The 17603-nt window shown below is 32.0% G+C and overlaps 1 protein-coding gene and 1 long non-coding RNA gene across 4 annotated transcripts; both read right to left on the bottom strand.

The window, feature by feature from the left end:
• Positions 1-3070: 3070 nt before the first annotated feature.
• On the bottom strand, positions 3071-5487 carry LOC103860487 (probable mediator of RNA polymerase II transcription subunit 37e). The gene is made up of 2 exons (XM_033287207.1): positions 5207-5487; positions 3071-4960 (listed from the first exon to the last, which is right to left on the bottom strand). The coding sequence occupies exons 1-2, from the start codon at positions 5418-5420 to the stop codon at positions 3222-3224; spliced, it is 1953 nt and encodes a 650-aa protein (XP_033143098.1). The 5' UTR covers positions 5421-5487; the 3' UTR covers positions 3071-3221.
• Positions 5488-5605: 118 nt separating this feature from the next.
• On the bottom strand, positions 5606-14766 carry LOC108871257. Of its 3 annotated transcripts, none has more exons than XR_004456187.1 (3): positions 13004-14736; positions 11426-12639; positions 5606-6680 (listed from the first exon to the last, which is right to left on the bottom strand). It is a non-coding gene; the product is annotated as an uncharacterized LOC108871257 (long non-coding RNA). The 3 variants fall into 3 exon arrangements; XR_001957928.2 differs by lacking the exon at positions 5606-6680 and adding an exon at positions 7939-9772 and having other exon boundaries at positions 9946-12639; positions 13004-14766; XR_631371.2 differs by lacking the exon at positions 5606-6680 and having other exon boundaries at positions 7983-12639; positions 13004-14613.
• Between the last annotated feature and the right edge of the window lie 2837 nt (positions 14767-17603).

Raw genomic sequence — 17603 nt, 5'->3', positions numbered from 1 at the left:
ATCTTCAAACCATATATCAAGATAAATTGAGATGTGTCAGTAAAATGACTAAAACTCTTGTTAGCTTTGTTTTGGTTCATCCTTTCAACCACTATTACACAGTATAATCTTTTTAGTATGCACATTAGAGATATCAATACTATTAAAACAAAAGCAATTTTTATCTACTTACAAATAGTCTAGGTTGGACCATTATATTTAATTATATTTCCTATTATTTCTACTCATATCTAATTTAATTGTTAAATATACATCATACCTAAAATTAAGGAACTAACTAACTAATCTATTGTTTTTTAAACTAATGAATTTAATTTATATTAATTCGAAATTCAAATAACTAATCAATTATATTTTAGTTATTAATGTAATAAATAATTATATATATATATATATATCTATTCATTCGTATATATACAACTATATATTAATCCAAATGCAAAAAAAAAAAAATTGTTCAAAACCCTCACCAAATACATAAAAATATAATTCTTATAGTTAGAGTGTATATATATATATATAAATATATATTATAAAATAAATATTAATAGTAATTATATGATGAAACATGTTACTATTGATAGTTTAATGAATATATTTTTTACGGATTACTCAAACAGACATGTAATATATATATATATATATCAAATATAAACCAATTGAACAAATATTAACACAAATATATCATAAAACATTACATCAACATAAATCGAAGCCAGAGAGTAAGAGTCAATATTTTAATTGTTTAAAAATATAATTATATACATAAATTATAAAAATTAAGAACTAAATATAATAAAAATATATATCAAAATTAAAATAATAAATATTTACATTTCTAATGCGAATAATAAAACTAACTTTTAAATTTAAAATAAGCCATAGACAAAACATCAAAAAGTATCTAATAATATGTGAATAACAAAAGTAAACTAACTAAATAAACAATTATATTTTTTTGCAAACGTAAATCATTAATTTGTAATAGACGTATACACATTATTGATACTCAAATCTATTTTATTTTTTAGTATGCATCCACTCAAATATTAATCCATTAACAAGATGAAATTTTAGTTGGACTAAAATTGTATTAAAATTGGAATATCATTTCATAATATATTCACTATTCATCTGAACGTTCATGAATATATATTACAATACTTTAAATATAATAATAAATCAAACCGGATTACATATTAGGTCATCTATCAGTTCAACCGATAACCAGATCTCGGGTTTTAGCGGTTGTTACGGGTTTTATAGAATTTTTAAATAAGAGTTAAAAAAAAACCAAAATGGATTATATATGAACCACCGAATTTGGCAATTTAATTGCGGGTCGGGTCGGATTTCAAAACATTAAATATAATTTTTGTAATATCTAAGTGTAGATACAATTAAAATACAAATTTATATCAAATAAAATTGGAATGTTTCGAAAATAATCCCGCGCTTTGAAAGCGCGGGTCAAAATCTAGTCTTATATATTAAAACAGAAGTCATGACTTTTTTTCATGTGTGATTTTTTTAGTTTGGACCATTCCTAGAAAATATCATATTTTACATAAGTTCATTATTATATTTTTTAATATCTTTATATTTTTATTTGAAATACAAATGAATATATTTAAAATGTTCTAACAAAAATCTTTTTAAAATCTTCTTAGAATCTTTTTAAATTTACTTTCAAAAATTAGTTAGTTTTAATTTAAATTATCATAAAATATAATTAGAAATTAAAATTGAATATAGTTTTGGTTTATAAACGAAAATTTAAATAAAATGAAATTAATTAATTTCACAAATACGTTTACTAATAATTTTTAAATATATACTTTCATTTGTAGCCCTTTTATCAAAAAAAAAATTAATTTTTAAATATTTTGTTAGAAATAACTATTTATTTTTATTTTAATTTTTTCAAATTTGTTTTCTAATAAAATAAAAATCATGATTTTTTGATGAGTAATATTTTTATTTGGACCATCATTTAAATTTTATATTAAATGTATATCACTAATGCTAATATACATAATATTTTTAACTACTTTAATCATAATATTTTTTATATCTTTTAATTTTTTTAAAAAAAATTAAAATTATAACAAATCTCTTGAAAAAGATTATAATAAGATCTTAATTGTTATAAATTGAATATAAATATTTTCAACTAATTTTGTAATTAGTAATGAAATGTTACTAAAAGAATAAAATCATATCCTATTTTATCAAATTTATAATAATATCTATCATTTTAAAATAAAATTTTTATATTGAACAAAATATGATAAAATTATTTTAAATTGATAAGTTAACATATTTTATTTTCATAAATATAAAATATTTATGCTAAAAATATAATATGTTGGTAGAATGGGTTAATATTAGTAAACTATATAATACATGTATAAAAATTTAATTTATCTTAAACTTTTTAATATACAGTAATTTATTATATAAATTAATAAACATTAAAAATTTACTACAAAAATCTAGAAATTTGAATTACGGATCATGATTATAATAAATTAAATAAAAAATTGTTTTTATATATGTTGTTTCATGCATTAAAAAATTTAGTTTAGTAATCAAACACAAATTCAATAAGACAAATATATAATAAGCAACATATATATGTGATGATTTTAATTTACAACATGAAAACTATAAAATTATTATATTTGGTTTAATTATACAAATATTTAAATATGTGAATAATATTAAAAATATATAATAATTATGTAAAACAAATATCTATATATATAAATGTGAAAATATATACCCGCATGGTTGTGCGGGTGGAAATCTAGTATATATTTAAGGGTGTAAGAGGAATAGAGGATGTAGAGGTCTTTGGTTCCGAGCAACCAACGCTACAACTCTGCATTTGATGAGTTTAGGTTCTTTAAAAGAAGATGACACAAACCGATCAAGCAAGAATCATCTGAAAACATAAATGCAAAGAAAAGATGTATTGATACACATCTCTAATCGTTCCTCACTCTGTTTCGGTTAAATTACATGAGCAAATCCAAGCAGTTAGAACCCAAAAACAGAGAGAGTAATGTGAGACTAATATCAGCCAAGTTCGAAACTGCAACTTAATTAGAAATATAGAAAAGGTTCCAGAGTACTACATAGCTCAGAAATAAAGCAAAACATAAAACCAAACAACACTTGAAATTCAAACCATCAAGGCAAAAGAATGCACCAGAGGCTTAGTCGACTTCCTCAATCTTGGGGCCAGCACCTCCGGCAGAAGGAGGAGCTTCATCATCATCCATACCAGAGGGGCCACCTGCTTCACCACCAGCTCCTTGATACATCTTAGCAATAATCGGATTGCACACGCTCTCCAGCTCCTTCATCTTGTCTTCAAACTCGTCAGCTTCAGCCGTCTGGTTCCCATCGAGCCACTGGATCGCCTCCTCAACAGAATCCTCAATCTTCTTCTTGTCCGCAGCAGGAAGCTTCTCACCAATCTTGTCATCGCGGATCGTGTTCCTCATGTTGTAAGCGTAGTTCTCAAGCGCATTCTTGGCTTCAACCTTCTTCTTGTGCTCCTCATCCTCAGACTTGTACTTCTCAGCCTCTTGCACCATCTTCTCTATCTCGTCCTTAGACAAGCGACCCTTGTCGTTGGTGATGGTGATCTTGTTCTTCTGCCCCGTGGTCTTGTCCTCCGCAGAGACATTGAGGATACCATTCGCGTCAATGTCGAAGCAGACAGTGATCTGAGGAACACCACGTGGAGCAGGAGGGATGCCAGAGAGCTCGAACTTCCCGAGGAGGTTGTTGTCCTTGGTCCTGGCTCTCTCACCTTCGTAGACTTGGATCAAAACACCAGGCTGGTTGTCAGAGTAAGTGGAGAAGACCTGTTCCTTTTTGGTCGGGATGGTAGTGTTCCTCTGGATCAAGGTCGTCATAACTCCACCGGCGGTTTCGAGACCGAGGGACAGAGGAGTCACGTCCAGCAGAAGAAGGTCTTGCACCTTCTCATTCCCTTCACCGCTTAGAATAGCACCCTGAACAGCCGCTCCATAAGCCACAGCCTCGTCGGGGTTAATGCTCTTGCAGAGCTCTTTGCCATTGAAGAAGTCTTGGAGAAGCTGTTGAACTTTGGGGATACGGGTGGAGCCACCGACGAGGACAACGTCATGGACCGTGCTCTTGTCCATCTTAGCATCACGCAGACACTTCTCCACAGGCTCCATACACTTCCTGAAGAGATCCATGTTGAGCTCCTCGAACCTAGCACGCGTGAGAGCAGAGTAGAAATCAATCCCCTCAAAGAGAGAGTCAATCTCGATGGTGGTCTGAGCAGTGGAGGAAAGAGTCCTCTTCGCTCTCTCACAAGCCGTCCTCAACCTCCTCAAAGCTCTGGGGTTACCGCTAATATCCTTCTTGCTCTTCCTCTTAAACTCTTGAACAAAATGGTTAACCATTCTGTTGTCAAAGTCCTCACCACCGAGATGAGTGTCTCCAGCAGTAGCCTTCACCTCAAAGATACCTTCTTCGATAGTCAAAAGCGAGACATCAAAAGTACCACCGCCGAGATCAAAAATCAAAACGTTCTTCTCCCCAACGCTCGTCGCCTTCTTATCAAGACCGTAAGCAATAGCCGCAGCAGTCGGCTCGTTGATGATACGCATCACGTTCAGACCAGCGATGACACCAGCGTCCTTTGTAGCTTGACGCTGAGAGTCGTTGAAGTAGGCTGGGACAGTGACCACAGCGTTCTTGATGGTGACGCCAAGGTAAGCTTCGGCGATCTCACGCATCTTGATGAGAACCATGGAGGAGATCTCCTCGGCTGCGAAGTGCTTCTCTTCTCCTTTGTAAGAGACGACAATCATTGGCTTGTCTGCTGGGCCAGGGATGATCTTGAAAGGCCATAGCTTCATGTCGCTTTGGACTGATGCGTCACTGAATCTCCGACCAATCAATCTCTTTGCATCTATCATAATAATAATAAAAAACATTAAATCATCAGATCTTCTTATAAACCCAAAAGATTAAAACTTTCGAATTCAACAAAAATCTTCTTATAAACCCAAAAAGATTAAAACTTTCGAATTCAACTAAAATCTTCTTATAAACCCAAAAGATTAAAACTTTCAAATTCAACTTATAAACCCTAAAAATCACAATCAGCTAAGATCTAGCTATAAACCCTAAAAATCAAAACTTTAGATTTACATACCGAAGACGGTGTTGATGGGGTTCATGGCGACTTGATTCTTGGCGGCATCACCAATCAACCTCTCGGAGTCGGTGAAGGCGACGTAAGAGGGGGTGGTTCTGTTACCTTGATCATTAGCGATGATCTCAACGCGGTCGTGTTGCCATACTCCGACGCAAGAGTAGGTGGTGCCGAGATCGATTCCGATAGCTGGACCTTCTCCTTTACCCGACATTGTGTGAGTGAAGAAGCTTTTGAGATTGGGTTTGAGTTTTATGGTGTGGGGAGAGAGAGCGTAATAGGTTTGAGCTTATTATATAAGCACGAGGAGGGTTTGGTGTTTCCATTATGCATTAGGTTTTTTTCCACCGTTCGATTGATCCGACGGTTCTTAAGAGATTATGATTTTTCCTTTTTTTTTTTAAACAACTATTTTTCCAAATTTAAAAAAAAAAACTGCGTAAAATAGAAAAATCACAATTGGTGGAGCGTTCACATGTGGTCGGCTTGTATGTCCCAGTGAAAAATCAAAACAAAATAATGGGTTGTTTTCGGTTCAACTTAGGCGTAGACATTTTATCCGGATCCGAAGATCCGATCCGAAACCGACCCAAAAAACCCGGTTCGGGTAGAAACCGATCCGATCAAATTACCCTATCAGTCTTGTTGCAGAAGACCCGTGAGTCTTGGACCCGACCCGACCCAAACCCGAAACTCGATGGCTACCCGAATTAATAATGAAAATTAAATGCATCAAGGGGAAATCAAAGACGGGTTATTCGTCTAGAGAACATAGGAGTCAACCACTAGGAGACAACGAATTGTTGTTGTATCTCGCATAGTTTTTTATATATACACATTTTAATATAATAAAAACACAAATTTTGAATAAAATTTCGAATATTTTCGGATATATAAATATTTTCAGATATTTTTTTTGTATTTTTAGTTCTTTTTAAATCAAACCGGAATCGAATCCGACCCAAAACCGAACTGAATCCGAACCGATAAATTCTAGTTACCCGAATGGGTAACTATCTAAGACCCGACCCGACCCGGACCCGGCACGATCCAAACCGATCCGGAACCAAAAATTTGAAATTACCCTATTGGGTTCTAAACTCTTAGATCCGAAAGATCTGGACCCGAAAGGACCCGATCCGAATCCGACCCGACGATCCAAATGCCCAGGCCTAGTTCAAATATGAACTAGTCAACACATTTTTATTCATATACGATTTTTTAATATAATATATTTATTTTATAACAATTACTGTTACATATAATTTGTTAAAAAAAAGAAAAATACAAGTGATATAAAGATTTGAATTCACAAACGATATTAACTTTACTTTTGAAGCATTCACCACAAATTCATTGGAAACATTGACATGTAGCAACCTTGTGCTTATAATTAAAAGTAGGGAATTACTTTGGAGTAAAAAATCAACATTACTCTATATTTTACTCTAAAGTAACTCTATTATATAGTAAACTACTGAAGCAATTCTAATTCTATAATAAAGTTACTCTATTTTATAGTGAAACTAGGGGTTGGCCCGTCCTACGGAGGGTGAGTTTACACTAAAACTATTTTATAATAAAATATATTTTAATTTTATAAGACATTTGGAAATTTACTCTATATTGAAAATAATAAAGATAATTTATTTTTATTCTAAGATCAAATTGTAAATTTTATTAAATTTGTTGGTTTGAGTTAAAAAAAACCACTAACATAAGTTACAAAAATGACCACTAACATTATTTTTTGTCAGAAAACACAAAATTATTAAATTTTAAAATTATGGAAAATGTAATGATTTACATTTTTCCTATTTGATTTCTATTTGAATTTGACACTGAAGAAAATTTAAACTAAGAATAACTAAAAAAATCAGGCATGGGCATTCGGGGTCCCAATCGAGTTTCGGTTTTATCCATTCGGGTTTCGGTTTTTCGGGTTTATCAAAATCAACCCCATTCGGGTTATATAAAAGTTCGGTTCGGGATCGGTTCGGGTTCTATCGGGTTCGGGTCGGGGTTAGTAAATCTTCAAAGAACCGGTATAACCCATTGTACTTTCGGGTTCGGGTCCCAATCGGTTCTTCGGTTTAAAAATACCTGATTTGTACATATTTTGTAACTAAAACATAAATGAAATCGGTTCTTCGGATTTAAAATACATGATTTGTACATATTTTAATAGCCAAAACATAAGTAAAATCGATTCAAAAATAAGAAAAAACATCAAACGTGATCATTCAAAATCAAGCGAAAGATAAACATAGTTAGTGATAGAAAGAAAACCAGATAAATGAAATCATAAAACAAAAAATAAGTTCTCATGAAATGAGAAACATTATTCAATAAAAACAAAACCAAAATCTAAAAACTTCAGGCATCAACCGCCACATTCCACCATCAACCTTCATGTAACATATAATTATTTTAGAAGTTCAATAATATCTTAAAGTAGTTTGGATACATATTAAGAATTAAGATCATATTTGGTAGAAGTTCTTTTTGTGATTTTAAATATTTCGGGTTCTATCGGATATCCATTTAGGTCCGGGTTCGGTTCGGATAATACCCATAACCCAAAATACCAAAAAACAGGATCCATTCGGTATTTATGTCGGGTTCGGATCGGTTCGGATTCATTTTTATCGGATCGGGTTCGGTTCGGATTTTCGGGTTCGGTTTATTTGCCCAGCCCTAAAAAAAATTTATACTGTTGTTAATTATTTTTCCTATTGATTTGGATTTCATGTGTTTTTTATGTAAAGTTGGTACGATATTTATTGTATCTTATTTATAGTATTATCATGTTTGTTTGATTATGATGTGTGTTATAATTCTTTCCGGTGATTGTAGATGATTATTGTCCATACCACAAAATGAAATTTGGTTTGAAAATAATAAGTCAAACAATTTAGGAGGTCATTTGCCTATTACGTGTTAGCTGTAAACTTTGTTGTAGGAGAAGCTTTTGGTGATTGTGATTGGTGCTTAGGAGGCAAATGAGATTATTATTGGGATGTGCCTGTGTATTGATGTAATGGGATGTAAGCTATTTTATTAATCCGAAACGTTTAAAAGTGTTCGACTGCGTTTTTTGGAAAGTTCCCAACTGTTCGCGTTGTTTAAGTTTTGTTTATGCTTGAATAGGTTGCACCACAATTGTTAATTTGACTGAGTGAGCAGTGAAAGTTGAGATTTTAGTAGAATAGATAACTTGCTTTCTTGATCGTGTGAATGTTCGTTAGCTTATTGCAAGTGGTGCACATGCTACAAAAGGTTTTTCGTTAAAGAAACTTTTACTACAGTAAAGTTCAAAAAAAAAACGTGTACTACAGCCGATATATGCTCTACAAATATAGTAACATGCAATGATAATTTACGACGGTGAAGATTGAGTTAAGTGTGTGATACATGATATGAACCCTTTTTTTAAGGGAGTTAATGACTTTTTTTTTTTTGAACAAAGTGAGTCAATGACTTAATTGTTGTAAAGTGGTGCTTAAAATATGCGACTACATTGAACATTCAAGTCAGTGCCTCCACCGAGTTCATAAGGTGGTTTTTATTTATATATATATACATGTAAAAACAGAGCTTACTTGATGAGATATAACATGACGGTGGGAATGATTCTTAAGTCATATTTCATTAATATGCAAAATTTAAAAAAGCTCCAGCATAGTTTGTAGGAGTCGACAGGAGGGTCATAGACTCCCTTACTTAAGATTTTACTCAATGCATGCCTTCTTTACAAAGAGCCCATGTTCCAGAACTGTTGGCTTCTCCGCACTCCGCAGTCATTTCGGGAACAATAGCTCGAGCACCTGGTAGAGCTGTCCCGATTCTGTTTTCTTCAACCATCCCATGACTATCAAGCCTTCTGCTGGTCATAGAAACACCAATGTACACACCATGCGAGGGATTTGTTATTACAGATGCAGCTCCCGGCATATCAGCGCTGGGATCATTGAATATATGTCATCATGTAAGGAGGATGAACATGTAAGTTGTTGAACTGACCTGGACAGTAAAATAGAGGTGCAAGTTCATATAACTACGATAACAGCCACTGTGTAAAATAAATTCTTTAAATTTAGTAATGATTCAAACATATTGTTCAAGTCGCATATTTGCCATAGTGTGTTTTACCGTTGTGGGTGGTTTTGATGCCCATAACTTCCCCACCAATATCTTATATCAAAGAGTAAGGAGTTATAACATTTCCAATCTCAAACAAAACAATCGTAATCCATATACTATGGAGGCAAAGTTGAGAAAAAGACCTGGTAAGAGGATGTTTGTGTTAGCCAGTAACAACACTTGATCAAAGCTCCAGAACAGGAAGACCTCTGCCGGTATAGGATTAATGGTTTCTGTGATCTCTATCAAGGTAGTGTGCTAAGTGAACCTAACTGAGACGGGTGCAGTAGTCAGCTTGAAATACTGATTGCTCTTTGTCACATCAAATGAACTCAGCTCATAAATACCTCCTTATCTGAGGGGGGTTAGAAAGTGTTCAACCAGTGGACGCTAATTGATCCCTGGATCATCATGGACTGCTTCCTTTTTTTAAAAAAAACAAGATGTTATAAACACAGTCATATCCAGTAAGTGAAAGTAACAGAATATTCAGTGACTTCCCGTTTATGGAGTATCATAAACGTATACAAAAACAAATCATGAAGATCTTTATTAAGAAACATGAACTGAAACTTTTAAAAAAATCCAAGCAATACCTGTAGATATTTTGATATTATGATTTGATTTCAGAGGTCTTGGCAGAGGCTTTTGGTTTGTCGATTGGATTGTGGAAGAACATGTTTTGTGAACTTTCTAAAGATGATCACAAATATCAGGGGAGATGCCATTAAAATCATTGATCATGAGTGAAGATAACATAAGACATATCACCGGATAATATAAATATTACAAAAAATATTTACTTTTTTGGGCAAATACAAAGTTTCTAAATTTACGACTGGATCATAAAATAGTCACCATAACCATTAAAATTAAGAGGATGAACATGCCTACAGATGAACACATGATACGGAGCCACAGGCCCACAACCAAAGGTCTTGAAGAGAGCATGGAACGATTTGACATGTCTTCTCATCGACCTTGATCTGAAGCTTAATAACATCATTCTTTCTTAGTTAACTTGATGATTAAGCTTCACGTTTATTTTCAACTTCGTTCTCGACCCGTCCTTCTTCTGCTGATCCTCAATGGTTTAGTCAAATGAAAATTAGAAAAGATTTTGTTCCTAAAAAATAAAAAATTGAAAACGGAATAGTAGTGGGTTGAGAGCTCTACCTTTCCTCAAGCAATCATAGTGCAGTAAATTCAATTTTCAAATAATTATGATACAAACAGATAACATATCACAAAAAAAAACATGATAATAAGCCTATTTAGGTTGGGTCAAAAGTTTTGACTCAAAATCCACACTAAAAAAGCATCAGACGCATGAATCATAAAAAATCGTGACCGTAAACATCATCGGAGGAATTAATTTTTACCAAGATCCATAGAGGTCATTCCAAAAGAGACTTCAGTGACCGGGTGATTGTGGTCGAGTGGTAAGGAGACGGGGCTGAGACAGCAACATGTTTCAGGTTCGATCTACCTGCTGCGCGAAACTAAATCACAATTATCCTGGTCACCCAACACCGGATATGGGCCCATGCTTTAGGGTCCATTTGAATACCCGGAGAGAGTGTCTATCCGTGGGCTGCACCTCCCCTTGGGGATTAGTCTGGGCCTCTCCATGGGCCTGGGATATCCCAGGTTAATCAAAAAAAAAAAAAAAAAAAAAAAAGACTTCAGTTGAAACCATAGTGAGGCGGCTATAGTTGTGACTCGTGCAGAGATGAGGATGCTTGATTTGGAATCTCTAGATGACACTGTGGCTTTAGGTTAGAGCGGATTTAGATGATGATATAAAAAGTGGGAGAGGAGGAGAAGCCGAACAGTGATTCCAGATTTGTGTTTCGGATCTTATAAATGCAAAGTTATTGAGTGAGTGGAGCAGAAATTTAAGGCTCTTGACTTTTCAATTTCTCAGTAAGCTACGAAGGTTGAGGAAGAAATACAGCGAGAGGTTTGGTTATCTGACGTGTCGAAATAACTTTTTTTTATTGGTCGATTTGTATGCTGACGTGTCACAAAATGCCCTATGCTATACGATGAGCTGGATAGCTTAAGAAGAGAGACATATGGAGTAAAGTTTTGTGTATTATTGGAGATTCTCTAAGAGAACTTAACCATGACTCCTCGGTTTCTACGGCCACGATCTCCATAGCCACCTGAGTTATCACAGCCTTGTCCACCATGCTCCCCTGACCTATATTTTGTAGAAACATTTCATTTGCTTTTGCAGAAGCTTTGAGTGGTCGCTCTCTGAGAATTTTTTTTTCCTAGAGGTGTGTCATCAAATCCACCTTCTCGGATTCTTGTTCTAGCTCAGAATCAGAAGCTTCTGAGTTTGATTCTTCACCTTCAGAATAACTTTAAACGTACTTGCTAATGCTAATTAAAAAGGAAAAACCTTATCGCTTTGCACTACCTTCAAGCAATTGTGATTCTGCATTAGTGGAGACATATACAAAATCTGAAAGAGTTTATTTGGTATTAGCTGATGTAGATCATGGAACCTTCCTTGGAGATTCAATTGATGGGTTACCTTTGACTAGTTATGGTTTGGTTTGTTGAGTTTTATGAGTAGGGAGTTTGACAACCCTGTCTGCTGATTCAGTATTTTTGGAATTCTCCATGTGATTGAATTGAATGTTCTCAATAGAGATTGACAGCATAACTTCTTCTGTTCGTTATTGAGTCACTTGAGAAATGTTAATCAGAATGAAGAATAGAGAAAAGAGATATGGAGAAATTGGTATTCATGTGTTTGGTAAGTATTTATGTTACAAATATATTTGTGATGGAACACATTTGTTAAAAATTGAAACGGTCTAATGGCGGATATATTACAGAAAATGTCATAGGATCATCGAAGAATCTCCATTGAATGTTGTGTTAGATTGGACAGCTCGAGTATTAGTAGCTATGACAGTAGATAAACCTTTACACGAGAAGATAGATCTTGGTTTATAATTAAAAGTTCATTAACCTATGAGGATCAACATATTAATAAATCAAAGTTCTTTAACGAATTTGTATTTTTATTCAGCAAATAAGTTTTATTGTTACACATATAAAGACACTTTTATCATTTTAATTGGTAGGTGGAGGTCCTCCACTACCACCACCACGTCTTTTATTTTCTGCAAGATAATTGTTTCTTGAAGAATTAACATTAATTTTATTCCTAGCTTTTTTCCCAAAGTAGCACCTATGAAGGTCACAAAATGCATCTTCGCATCTACATGCGTCCATGCATTCATCGGTTGTTTCACATTTGACATATCCTCCTTAAAACACAAAATATACAAAAATGATATTAGAAATAAAATTACTGAAATATAAATAAACAAACCAAAAACTAATTCAGAATGAGTAATTTCATTCGAATTTACAAGGTCAATCATTTTTTAACATCAAAAGTTTGTATTATCACTCGAGCAGTAGTCTGAAAATCCAGACCGGAATAAAATAATTAACAAAAACTAGATTTCTATAAAAAAGCGCAAGCAATCCTGGCTAGAGCATCTGCAATCATATTCTAGGCCTTTGGTACATGAATGATCTTGCTACAAGCTCAATCACTGATACAGAGAGATATATAATTCTGGTGGTTTTGGGAGATCCTATTGTTAGTATGACATGTTTACTTACTAACGGTGACGAGAAGGGTAGATATCAAAAGCAAAAGCAAAAGTTTAAAAGAAACAGTTTTCATTTTCCTAAGTAAATATTTTTTTGTTTTTTTTTCAGTTGTGAGTTTGAAGACTACACCTCATTTGTTTTTATAGTACAATTTAGGTGATCAAATTATATTATATGATTTGACCATAAAATATTGAAGTTTTGATTGCGGATATACATAAAATATTATAGCTATAATCTTTTATGTATTGACTTACCATAAATCTATATTATTAGCAAACATTGACATGTAGCAACCTTGGAGATATATTAGACTAAGCATTTAAAGTAGTTTATCGGGTTTTATATTTGAGAAAATTTTATGATTTGGAATATCTGAAGAAGTTGCAAGATTCTTTACTAATTATGTAAGATTTATACTATTTTCTGAGATTTATGGTGAAGTTTCAGAAGATTTTTTTTACTAAATATGTAAGATTTTAGCTGCAATTAGTGACCATGTTTTATGAAACAAATATGATGAATTTGCTATTCTTTAGAATTAATACCAGTTAAGTTGAATTTTTTTTTTGCAAACTAGTAACATGTGGGCCCCATTTTATTCCTCACTTTTCCTCATATATAATTGAACTAATGAAAAAATATTTTTCTTGTCTAATTTTGATGTGGAGAGTCTGTTCCTCTCTTTTCAAAATTTTTTTTTCAATTCATTTCTTCAAATGAATTTTTGTTCAACATTTTTTTCTATTTATTCCATTCAATAAGTGGTCACCAATTAAACTTTTATGATTTGAAATATCTGAAGAAGATTTGCAACATTTTATACTATTATATTTGCTGAGATTTATGGTGAAGTTTTAGAAAATATTGAAGTAGTTTATGGAATATTATCTTAGACTTCTTATTCAAAAGGTGAACAAAAAAAAGGTGTTATTCAATAACAAATTTAAATTTAATTCTATATGATTTACAAACTACTGTTATTCAGCGATTGAGTTTAAGGGGGGGGTGTTAGTGGAAGTTTGATTTATGAGATTGTTAGAATTTCTACAATCTAATATTATTGGTTTATACATTTTCATTAAAACCTAGTGTTATTGGTTTGATGATTTAGTAATTCTATACACAATTTTTTCTAATTTAAAATTTTTAAATTTTAATGATTTTTTTAAATCTATTAAAGTAGGTGTTATTGCCAGTTGTATTCTCCATCATTTAACTCATAACACAAGATTTTGAGAATACTACTTATATACCTAAGATCCTTAGAATCATTATATCAATTTATTTTCATAGACTTTCACAATATACAAAACTCTTTACAATTGTTTTCAAATTTTAAAAATCTCTGATCTTTCAAATTAACAAACTCAATATAAATCTTATTTTCACTAATACCCCCTAAATATTTTATTAAGACTAGGAGTTGGTCCATGCTACGTTCCGAATTATTTATATATGTGAGTTTCAACCATATTGGTAAGAGAAGAAGAGTAATTGTTAACAATTCAAATTATCTATTTCTTAAATTATCTTAATGTGAGCATCATCTGAAGGAAATACACATCTACACTTAACTGTTGTCTATATTACGTGGTAGTTAAACATTTTATCACTTATTTAAACATCAACAATAAATTTTAGCCAATAACCTTTCGGGGTGGGCGTTCGGATATCCGTTCGGGTTCGGGTCGGGTATTTCGGATTTTCGGGTATTTCGGTATAGAGGTGTAGAATCCGTTCGGGTGTTTTTGTACTTCGGGTCGGGTTCGGGTATTTTTAGTTCGGATTCGGTTATTTCGGATCGGGTTCGGATATTTAGATTTTTTTTAAAAAAAATTAAATTTTTTATTTCTCAAGTTTCTTGTATTTAAAAATATAACTTTCAGTTAACTAATTTTTTATTTTTAATAGATTGAATGGTTAATATATTTGGACATAACATTTTAAAACTAAAAAGACATTAATTTAGTTATTCTTCTTCAAATTTTGGATGTAACTTTTTGTTAATTTTTGAAATAAAAAACTTGACATGCATTTTAAGTGAGTAGCAAATCATTTTTTTCCTTAATTGTATTTATATCATATGAACTTAAAGTATGTGTAGTATCAATATAAATATTTTATATAAAATGAGAGATGTAAACTAGAAATATAAGGTTAACTATACATATGTTCGGTTATCTTCGGATATCCATTCGGGTTCGGGTATTATCCGTTCGGTTCGGATATCCAATCTCTCCTTATTCAATACCCGTCGGGTATTTTGTTACTTCGGTTCGGATTTCGGTTCGAGTTTTTCGGATCGGGTTCGGGTGCCACTTCGGATATCGGGTAAAATGCCCACCCCTGTTACAGACTCTATAAAAAGGGCATAAATTACGAGAGTAATAATAATTAAGATTGTCACTATGGACCATTAATGTTTGTTGTTCCTTATATTTTATTCTCAAGCATCGATCTATTCCCGGTACATCACCTAAACTAATATATTAAAGATATAATTTCAATTCACGTTTGGTTTTCAAAAGGTTATAATGTTTGTTATCATATGGAAAATCAATAGTACGTGAAGCGTGAAAAAAAATACTTTGGTATGATAAATCGGTCAAAAACCTACATAAAATAAAAAATAATAATATTAGTTAGAGTTAGTATCATTTTTATCATATATCAGCTAAGCATACAAATAAGTATCATCTCGTGGTCATCTTCATAATATAATGTCAATCATTTAAGTTATCTAAGTGGGATAAAAAAATATTCATTTGAAAACCTACATAGAAAATGTTTCCCATAGCATATTAGACAGAGTTAGCTTCATCTTATGATATATCAGCATAATAACAACTAAGAGTTAACTATCAGCCTACATACAAGTAGGATCAAAGCACATTCTGTCCAACTTCATAATTTATTTAGTTCAAGTGATGTATGGTGGATTAAAATATCGATACTTAAACAAACTATTGTACCTAATATTTGTTAGTTCATGAATAACTAACAAAGTTTAGTTAGCGTTATCACCTACCTATTGTATAACTTACATGTTATGTGATGATACTATTGCATTTTGTTTAGCTTACATGTACATTTCATCATCATTTGTACGTGCATTTTGTTTAGCTTACATGTACATTTCATCATCATTTGTATGTAATGTATATGTTTTGATAGAAATTGATTGGACATTAATTTAGATTCCAGAATTGTAATCGGACTTACTTAGTTTCTGGTTCAATGGTTATTTACTTTAACATATAGATCAAAAAGTTTTCACATGCTAACCGGTTCAATCGTCGGGTATGCAAAGTCCTGCTAAGATAGACTAACCCATCAAAAGATATAAATCTCAGAATCACCTTGTTATAAAATATTATGTGATTTGATTATATAGTTAATACGTTAAATTTTTTAACTTGAAAAAAGACTCTCGTATTGTGGAATACATGACACATAGATAAATTTTAATCTTCCTAGTCACAAAAATACTGGAATAAATGATGACTTTCAACTCACCGTGAGGCTAAATTATTAATGTACATTGACATGCCTTGCTTAGTAGAGCATTAGCATAAGAATTATGCTCTACATTATTTCAATCAATATTTGTTGGAAAAACATTTACCAAATGCTAATGTTTTTTAAATGCTCTTTGATCAATGCTTTCATATGGAGTATTTAGTAGAACATTTGCATTTATAGTTTAAGAAAAAATATATAACTAATTCATTTGTTTTATTTAATAATATGATAAAATTATTTTTATATCCAAAAAATAAAATTTATATTTTTAAAATAAATTTCACAATTAAAGTATATCTTAAAAATATATTATTTAATTGTAAAATATATTTTTATAATAACATTTTTTGATATAAATATAATTTTTGACATTATTAAATAAAATAAATTAATTATATATATATATATATATTAGAAATATATTCAGTAGAAACAAATATATTATATATTGTATACTACTTTTTATAATAATGTTCATTTTACTTTACCAATCATTCTATTTAATAGTTTAGTAAGAGAATACAACTTATGTAGCATACAACTTATGTAGCATACTGCTTATAAGCAGTATAATATTGTTTTATCATCCGCTCTGTCAATCAAGGTTCCGATCCAAATATTTAAGCTAAACCAATATTTATGTAAGTTTAAATATTTTGGCAAACATTATTCGTATGTAATATTTTATTTTATTTAGATTTTTAAAAAAATTTAAAGTATATATAAATTTTAATTTTTAAAAAATAATTTAAACGGATGATGATTATCGGTTTGGTGATACGGGACACACGAACAAACCAAATGCAACACCAAGTGAAAATTCACGAGAAAGAGGTAAGAACCATTTCTGAATATATCTAATGACTGAGGAGAGGACTGATATTTCAAGCTTGCATGTCCTGTTCCACAGCTTCCTAAGACTCAACGGTTGCCTTGTTTGACCTATGGAAGCTGAATGTACCATTGCACGTCTTGAGCAGCCAAGTAGCCAACCACTTAAAACAAAGATTTGGATTACAGGGGAGAAGCATTCCAAGTGTAGTGGGATCTTAGCCATGTAACGGTGCTTGCATCTTCCGGTGAA

This window comes from Brassica rapa, chromosome A03 (genome assembly GCF_000309985.2).
Source record: "Brassica rapa cultivar Chiifu-401-42 chromosome A03, CAAS_Brap_v3.01, whole genome shotgun sequence".
NCBI lineage: Eukaryota > Viridiplantae > Streptophyta > Magnoliopsida > Brassicales > Brassicaceae > Brassica > Brassica rapa.
This window is presented reverse-complemented; position numbering and strand designations above follow the sequence as displayed.

Bases quoted from the DNA above. Each gene is read 5' to 3' on its own strand.
- LOC103860487 (XM_033287207.1), bottom strand. From the start codon at position 5,420: ATGTCGGGTAAAGGAGAAGGTCCAGCTATCGGAATCGATCTCGGCACC. The intron at 4,961-5,206 runs GTATGTAAATCT...TTATTATGATAG, and splicing joins CCCCATCAACACCGTCTTCG to ATGCAAAGAGATTGATTGGT.